Source organism: Charadrius vociferus, unplaced genomic scaffold (assembly GCF_000708025.1).
Source record: "Charadrius vociferus isolate BGI_N301 unplaced genomic scaffold, ASM70802v2 scaffold429, whole genome shotgun sequence".
Classification (NCBI taxonomy): Eukaryota; Metazoa; Chordata; class Aves; order Charadriiformes; family Charadriidae; genus Charadrius; species Charadrius vociferus.
The window spans coordinates 2,483,980-2,493,414 of NW_009650250.1; the positions used below are offsets into that span (position 1 = coordinate 2,483,980).

Here is a 9,435-nt window from a genome sequence, read left to right on the forward strand (position 1 = left end):
CGTGTACATACAGTGTGGGTTAACAAAATTCACTGGTTGGAATGGAGCCCTGTATGCATTTTGCAAGTCCTCCTTCTACAGAAGGGTTTTGGTTATGTCACATTACTTGGCCTGATGGAAAAAGAAAGTCATTTGATCTCAACATAAATACTAGCAACTGGGTGCACATTACAATAGTTTATGATAGGACTCCCTGTATTCCTTACAATAATGATAAAGAACTTCTCTTGTGTTGGAAGAATTTGTGAATCCCCATATAAAATAATGCATGCTACTTCTATCACTGGACTGAATAGCTTTTTAGGTTTACAAATGACATTTTCCAAAATTATGTAATTTATTACAATAAATTAATTGATGAAATATGTTGTATGTAATAGATTTATTACTCATTTATACAGTTGCATTTCCCAGGATGATTTTTAGAGTCTCTCTCCACGATAGAACAACAATATTCTGCCAGTAGCAGTTTTTGGGATGAGTTGCAAGGATTTCTGTATTATTGAGCCTGATTCCTTCCCACATCTGCAGCAGTAGCACTGCACTGTGCAGAAATCAGCCTGACGTGGTCCTGGATGGATAAGCTCGCCCTGAAGAATCAAGGCTGTCCTAAAGCTCTCCTGTGGTGAACTGAGTGGACCTACTGCCCAAGGACTTTCCTGTAAGTCAGGTTTGCAGGAGCTGACTGGGAAGGAGAGGTATCTACCCTTCAGCTGCCTGGAGGCACGAGCTGGGTAATTTGCCGCATCCAGCCCTGGCGAGGAGCAGCTCTCACCCACTCCATCGGTGCGTGCTCTGACACACGGCCTGTGAGTCGGCAATGGAAAAGGTACCAGCTGGGCCAGTGCTGTGGTTGCGGGGAGGGGAGGATGGAGAGGTCATCCTGCGACATAAGCAGCGGATGTGTTAAGTTTTACAGACTCTACTGGATATTTTTTGCACTTGGAATGAATAGCGATCCCAAGTAAAGAAACATGCTTTTTCTTTTCTATTTCCCATGGCTGTTCTCACTTTCTCATAGGTGAGGCATCACTGTTTAGCATCTCAACTGCTGCTGCTCCAAAACAAGCCTCTCTCTCTGCTGCACTGGTGATTCACACAAGAGAGGCAATAGATAGAAACTTGTATAAGCTCTGTGTCATCTGGTGTTGGTCAGAAGAGAAACCCTGTACTTGCTAAACTGTGGGTGACATTTCAAACCATTAAGTAAACTGATTTTCTGCTGAATGTGACTTTCAAGGCTCTGGGTCAGATTTTCAGTGGTATGAGGCATGTAAAGAAGCAGACAAATACCTCACTGGATTTTTTTTTTTTGTTGTTTTAACCAAAAGGTGTTAGGCACCTAGTTTCAGCAGGGTTAGCTCAGGCGAGCTTCCCTCTCTGGTCATAAGACATGTGAATGGAGCTGGCTCAGAGTTCAGGCAAGGAGAAAATTCATCCCTGGGAACAATTTCTTACTTGGTTTAAGTCAGTCCTCAGACAAACATGTGCTGCAAGAACCGAAATCAACACCTGAATATCTTTGTGAATTACTGCATTAGTAGCATTTTAAATATTTTTTTTTGACACTTCGTTATGTTCCCTGGAAAATGTTTCCACTGTTACTAATCTCTTTGTGTCAGGTTTTGACTAATTTGTTGCTTTTTGAGGTCTAGTTCGAATATTTTGACAGTGTCAAACAATGTATTTTGGAATCTCTTGGAGTACAACATTCTCTACTTTTACTATGAAACCATTTTAAAATTTATTCTCAGATGAGTGTTGGACCACTTCAGTAACGCTTAGGAATAAAGGAATTGTCCGCCTACATTAGGCAGGAGGTTGTGCCGGCTGCCTGGGCTGAGCGCTTTGGAGGCCAGTATGAGCCACTCCTCCATGGGGACATCATGTGATGTATAGCAAAGACACACTTCTCCTTCCACAGCAGCCTTTTATGCTTAATTTGGAAATCAGATTAGTGTAAAATCGAAAAATCAAGGATAAGATTTCAAAAAGAAGTTAATAATGTTTTAAAAATTAATCCAAATATCTCTGAACTGTACTGAAAAATTGTTATTTCTTTTTCTTAAAAGGATCTGGAGAAAAGCAGCTATCAAAATGAGGGAACTGGGCAGAATATAAATTAAATAATGTGCCTACAGTAATTAAAAAGGAGTACTGCAAGTAGTTGAAGTGCAAGAAGAAATGTAAAAAACATATTGAAGCTTTGAAATGTGTTTTTCCAAACATCTTAAAAAGCGTCCAGGTTATCTGGTGAGTAGATCCAGACAAAGGCTAACTCTGGCTTTGCAATATTTTTAATGCCACATAGGTATAAAAATTCCACAAATGCAAAATAATGTTCAGGTTGACAACCATCTTATTTCCACAGTGTGATTTAAACATGTTGGAAGGCTTTGATTGCATTAAGTGTGGTCACTTTCAAATTTATTCCTGTGTGCCCCAAAAGAATAGTCTTTAAATGATTAAAAAATGTAGGATACAAAAATGTGCATGGGCATATATATATATACATTTGTGGGGGAAAAAAAGGAAGAACCCAAAAATGTCAAGGACAGTAAAACATTTTTCAAGATATTTTCAAGATTTAATGGACATTGAAGGATGACTTTGAAAGTATTCCAATGATAAAATAAAATCTAGAGGTTAAAAAGCTCCTGAAGAAGCTGACATCGAAGTCCCTCAATGTGAGAGCATTCTGGGAATGTCTGAAACATTTCAGGATGTATTTAATCAAGTGTCAGTGCTACAGTACTGTGGCTTAGTGGGAGCTTTGCCAGCTTTAAACTTCATGAATAGAAGACGCAAATTGTTGCCCAAAAGAGAGCAAAAGAATTCCCCCCCCCTTTTTACTTTCCTATTAATCAAAATTAAAAAGAAAGAAATTTGCAATTGCCAGCAAAGGTTCAAACTGATGAGAAATAAGCATGTATGCCCCAGATAGCAGGACCAGGAGCTTCTCAGAGGTGGCAGTGAGCCTTGGAGTGGTGTCCATGTTTCATGAGGGCTGGGGGATACTGGCAGTGACGTGGGGCTCCTGCAGTCACAGCCCACGGCAGTGTGTTGGCCCCTGGTTTCGGCATGGCAGACAGGGCTGTTTCTGCCCCGAGGTGCCCTGAGCAAGGCATGAAGCCCTTCCTTTCCTCGGGAGGGTGAAGGGTGGTGGGTGGTGCCCCTTTGCCAGCTCTCTGTGGGACTTGCTGTGGTGGAGCTGGAGCTGCGGTGCCCCAGGGGACCCTGCCAGGGGCATTGGGTTGCTTAAAAAAATTGAGGAAAGACCTGCAAGTTTGTACAGCTGTTGGTGGTGTTGAAGGCTTGTGAAGGAAAAGTCTTATTTGCTTCTTTTCACATCACCCTCCTCTTTTCAATGCTGCTTTTTCAACCATGTACCGCTTGGTGTTACATGCACCGTATCTGAAATACCCAACTGCAGCCTTCACCTCATATGTCCTCTCCAGCAGGGATGTCTAATGCTTATAGCCCTGGCAGAGGGACTGGGATTGCAAAGCATCAGCCTGGACTTGGTTTCTTACAGCCCTGTGTGTGCCTGTCGTTTCCAGCCGGAGTACGACTCAGCGCCATTGCTGGGAACACGCGGTGGGCGTCCTTTCGGCGTTTGCTTTGGCAATGAGCGCAGTCTCTCAGCCTCCACTTCCCATAGATTAGCAGACAACGTCTCTATGGAGATTTATTTTGACAGCTTGCATTTTCGACAGCTTGTTCTGCATTTTGGCTTTGGCCAGGATGCCACATGACATTAAAGAGCAGCTGAACTGAGTGGACATCTGCTGTCACAAAAGTGACCATTAAATTTACAAGCAGGCATAAACTGGGCTGAATTAAAAAGGCAACAAAAATCCCAGTCGAGTAGGGAACATAAACATAACAGCTGCAGCTAACACTGTTTGGGGGATTTTTGTCCTTTTTTTTTCTTTCTCTCTTTTCTTTCTCTCTTTTCTTTCTCTTCCTCTCGCTACCCTACAGAGTTGGTATACTCTCTACCCACTAATTCATCTGATTTTTGAGAGGTAATTCACCACTACTTTCTCAGGTTAATACTGGACCTTCTGAGTGCAGCTGGGGTTTGCGAATATTTAGAGAAATGGCCTCTCAAGCAGCAAATAAATATCAGCCTGAAAACAGCTGGCGCATTGGCCGTGGTACTGACTGACACCAGTCTTGAAAAGGCCATTTTCTGGCCTTGTCTACAAGGTGGGACCGGGACAAGAGCCCACATAGGAGAAAGAAGACAACTGCAATTCTTTTTATTTCTGTTAATCAAATAATTTATTTAAATTAATGTAATGTAATTTAAAATTAATGTAGAGAAGCCTAGGTGAAATTTTGCTTTCTGCATCCCAGGGCATTGGGCATTATTATGCACCTGTACTGTGCCCAAAGATGTAGGGGGGGAGGGGGCACCAATAGTTTTTACTATATATAATGTTAATAAACTGTTCATCAATAATGCTTTTCATGAACGATTTTTTTTTGAGGCCACAGCTGTCATGTACTTTACGATCCTCCCTGCAGGCCATGGAGGAGGGATGTGAAGGTGGCAAAGGAGGTGCCTTCCCTGTGAGCAAAGGAGGTTTTTGCAAGGTTGGGCCTTAGAAGCGGTGAATCCCTCCTGCTGACCCGCCTCATGCTGGAGACAGACGAACTGTCCCTGAACCAGTGGCCTCGCCGGTGGCATGTGTGCAGCTCACAAAGTGGGTAGATTTCTAGCACATTTCCCTCGTGAGCCCTGTGCACTGATGGGCATCTCCATCACCTCGTGATGGAGCCAGCATGGCTGGCCAAGCCAATGTCCTGGGTGGACTTCAGCCATTTCTCCCATCATGGGAAGGTGCCCCATCACCTCTAATGCTGAACACCACAGTCAGGTGGGGGATCCATAGCTGCTGCATTGGCTGTGCTACAGACCAGCAGCCTTTCTCCTTCACTTGTGGCTTACTGACACGTTAAAATGTAGAGCAGCTGTTGAAATATCAAGTACTGCACCATGGACAAATAAGGACCATTTCAGTTTAAAAAAACAATAGCCCCATGTGCTCGTGGTTAGGTGCTGGGCATAGCGAGCAACGGCAGCCCACCAGGCCCACTACTCATGACCTGCTGCTTGTCCTCGGGAGGCCATCAAGAAGCGCTGCAACAGTCCCCAGCACTTTCCCCACCAGTTCATTTTGCTGATTTGCCTTGAAATCAAAGCACCTCTCTATTTAAGAGCTGCAGAATCAATCCTCTGTCCTGGGTAGGCTTACAGCAGCTACGCTACTGCACGCGCCCCGACAGCCATGTATAGATCTAAGCCGTTACACTATAAATATTTTTCTATCCCGGTCCCGTAGGTTAGAGGTTAAGTAGGTTGAGACTAATCTTGATTTGTGACCCAGCTTCGCATGTACTGGCCGTGAGGTTAAGCCCTTTTCCAGTGGCCCGCTGCCTTCTGCGGCTGTAATGAAGCTCATACACACTAGATGGCCCCAGGAGAACGCAGCGCTGCTTGGAAATCTTAACTGAAACCTGCTATATTGAATTTAAAAAAAATATTTAAAATCTGGTTACTCCAAATTCCTTCTCATAGAATTACTTAGACTGAACTTTTCAAGGTGACTGAAGAGCAATCAGGATGTGTCTTCCAGAGGAAGCCAGAGAACTTAAAATATTGAACTAGCACTGAAATTTTATATTTATTCAATAGAGATTAACTTCAAATATATTCTTTCCTCAGAGCACCCCACAGACGGGCTACAGCTATGTTGCTGTTTTCAATTCGAGCATGTAAGAATGGAGAGCATGGGGGAAAAATGAAGTTGTTTCAGAGAAAAAAACGGTGCCATACATACATCTTATGTTTCCATGACAGAGCAAGTGAGTTTAGGGAGTAGGTTTCACACTCACCATGTGCAGTAGTACACTCTGCACAGAGCTGTGGGCAGGTTTGGGGGCCTGATGGGTTGTGCAAGATGGCACTGTGCGTTGCCAAATACAGCCGTGAAGTCTGGCCCTTACTGTGGTTTTCTGCCTTGATAAAGGCATTAAAATACAGGAGATTGAGACAGGCCCCCTTGAAATAAATAGTAAATAGGCCTGGTTAACTGCTTGTAAGGACTTGGGAACAGAAGTGCTTTTGGCTCCATCTTCATATTACCAACCAAATAAAGGTGTCTGTCAAAATCTCTGCAGCTGAAGAATAAATGCCAAGAGTGGTCCCAGGGGTGATTTTTAGCACTTTGACACCAGCTATGAACCATACTACATGTCTTCTTTAGGGTCGGGTCCACAGCAGGATTTATTTCTGCGTCAAGGAAGATTACAGCTAATAGGATTTGCTTCTTGGAGGCTGTTGGCATGTTTGGTGCAAACCCTGCACAGTGCTTTCTTAAAGGAGAATATGGACCCCATTTGTCATGTTTTCCTTCTTCTTCTGGCCTTGCACAGGATAAACCCAGCTGTTTCATCTTGTGTCACAGGATGCTCTTGTTCTCAAGACAGCTTTGGAAGGTAAGACCGCTAGTTACCTGTGTTGTAGCATCACCGAAGCAGCTCGGAGCTTCCCAATATATATTTGCCGATGTTGTGAGCACCAAACCCAAACAGATGGCCGTGTGGTATGCCTCCGCTAACTCTTGAATAGTACTAGTTTGGGCATAGAATGAGATTTCTCTTATTTCTCTGAGATATGTAGTTGCATATGTAGCAGTTTTTATGGCTTAATTGGAGTTTTTGTGGGTAAACGGGTGTAAAACCGAACTGAAGGATGGATGTATGGCGTATGCATGCCCTGTATACGATACCTTAAAATTATTCAAGTGCTTGTAGACCTGTAGAGGGAATGAGTTTGTTAACCGTGAACGTGATGGCCGACATGGAGAATTTTCTGGTTTCCTCCTTAGGAGTTTGCTCTGCATGTCTGCACTGCTGAGGCAGATCCCTGCAAACATCCCTCAGGACATGCGGAAAATTAGAATAGAAAATTCTCACCTAACAGAATTACCTCGCGGGTCTTTTGAGAACATTAGTGCCTTAGAGTATCTCTGGCTCAATTTTAACAACATCACGGTGATGCACATCAAGAGCCTGGAATATCTGCCGGCATTAAAGGAGCTGCGCTTGCAAGGGAACAAGTTAAGTTCGGTGCCATGGACAGCCTTTCAAGACACCCCGGCTCTGAAAATCCTGGATCTGAAGCACAACCGGCTGGATGTCCTTCCAGAACATGCACTCCGCTATCTGCCCAACCTGACCTATTTAGATCTATCCTCAAATCAGCTTACCGTCATATCCAGGGATGTCTTCTATAGCTGGCCCGTCTACCAGCACAGCCAGAGGGCGGAGGGGCAGATAGAAGCTATTTCCAACGCCGTCTTGGCCCTTCATGACAACCCCTGGATTTGCGACTGTCGCCTGCGGGGATTTGTCCAGTTTATCAAATCGGTTGGCCCACCTATTATTCTCATGAATTCCTATTTAACGTGTTCAAGCCCGAAATTCAGGGCAGGGAAGTTTTTTCATGAAGTGGAGCTCAACAGCTGCATGAAGCCCCAGACCTCAGCCCTTGACACCAACCTGACAGTCCCGGTGGGGCTAAATGTCACTCTGACCTGCTTTGTGCAAGCCAGCCCTTCCCCGGCTGTCTGGTGGACCTATGCACTCAAACTTTTAAGAGCATTTAATGGTAAGCAAAGCTTTTTCTTCCTTTTTTCTTTTGATTCAAAATTTATGTTCTGTTATTCTACTTACAGGCCTTCACAGGCACCACAGCAGCTCTCAGCCCCTTCAGAGCATCCCAGTTATGGTGGTGGCAATAATCCAAATAATCTTAATCACCGTATGTCTCAGCATGTCTGACGGGCATGAGACGAGCTGCTTCATGCCAGATATCAGTCAAAGGTGAAAGGAGCACAGACGCATTTTTACACAATTATCTTACGTGTGGGTTTTTAGCAGTAGCTCTTTCATCATCACACATGATGTAAGAACTATTAATAATATATCAGTCATGCATATATAATAAATTTGTAGTTATCGAGACATGCATATATATTTACACTATATGTTATATACTACATGTATATGCACACACTCTATGTTTGTATGCACATACGTGTTTGTAGGAGGGCACACACACTTTTGTATGTTTCTATACTATTCCCATATGTTTTGTCTAGAAATACCCACACCAAACCACAAAACCCTGCAGCACTGTTGTCCATCTGTGTCTGTTGCTGTTCTGCAGCTGAAACAGCAGTTGTTGTTCTCCACAAGCCTTCCTTAGTTATATTCTTTATTGAGAGCCTCATAATATGAGGCCTTTTCCTCTTCCTCCGTGCCCAGCTTGGCTCTTACACCCCGTCCCTCACGTTTATTTTTACTAAGAGCCTTCAATAGGACAAGTTGCTATTTTCGTCAGGTAAGCTAATAACGCATACGGGCACCGCACAGGTTATGTGTGTTCCTAATAAGCCAGTGAGCTAAATTAACCCTTAATCCTGAACTGATATTTGCTTTAATTGCAGCATTGTAGCAGCACCTGTGCATCTTCCCACAAGCACATGCTGAATTAATTGCATACAAGCTTTCCCTGACAACAGCCACGCGCCCCTGTTTGGGTAGATGACAGGCTGTCTCATGCTGTTCTTAAAGCTGCATCTGACCTCCAGCCCACCGCTCCCTGGCTCCACACACCTCTTTTTTGGCCGGAGCCTTTTGAGACTGACATTTTTCCGCACTCAAAGCTTGTGGAGGCTGGAGAGCGTGTCCAACATGCAGCTGTGCCTCCAGCACTGCAGCAGCTCTCCCTGGCTTGTCCTGACCTGAGCATGCTGATGGCAGACGGCACACGGATGGCTCGGCCTCTGCCCGCAGCAGCCTCCCCACAGGGGGTTGGATGCTCTCCCTGTCCTGTGCTTGGGTGTCCAAGTGTGTTTACTGCCTTGTGGCCCAGATCATACTTTGTTGATGAGCTCTGTGGGGTTTGGTGCACTCCTGTGCCCATCTCTCACCTTCGCTGGGCAGGGCAGGACCTGCTTGGCCCCCATCCCACACCGCAGTGGTCTTGGGGCTGCCCCAAAGGCATGGTGGCTCCTTACCTGTGTGGCCCCCCCGGCTGACACACCTCCCCTCTGCCCGCAGTGTCCACCGAGCACATCAGCGAGGAGACTGTCCGCTCAGAGCTGCTGATCCCGGCGGCACGGCCAGCGGACACCGGCAACTACACCTGCACGGCCGCCAACTTCCTGGGCAACAGCTCGGCGGCCATCACCCTGCGGGTGGGGGCCCCGTGGGCGTCTCCCACCCCCCCAGACTGGGCCCCCATGGCCCCTGCTGAGCCAGGTGCCCACGTGGAGGTGCGCATCGCCAAGCAGACAGTCTATGGCATCACCCTGGAGTGGTTCCGGGGGCGGGGCGCGGAGCACGGGCGCCGCGGGG

General features: G+C 45.6%; 1 protein-coding gene across 1 annotated transcript in view; it reads left to right on the forward strand.

Annotated features, from left to right (window-relative positions):
• The first annotated feature begins 6,262 nt into the window (after positions 1-6,262).
• The window catches only part of LRIT2 (leucine-rich repeat, immunoglobulin-like and transmembrane domains 2), a 5,553-nt gene continuing 2,380 nt past the window's right edge, over positions 6,263-9,435 (forward strand). Inside the window, exons 1-3 of the mRNA XM_009893060.1 lie at positions 6,263-6,507; positions 6,900-7,681; positions 9,139-9,397. Coding sequence (XP_009891362.1) covers positions 6,263-6,507; positions 6,900-7,681; positions 9,139-9,397 — 1,286 coding nt within the window. The remainder of the gene's footprint in view (positions 6,508-6,899; positions 7,682-9,138; positions 9,398-9,435) is intronic.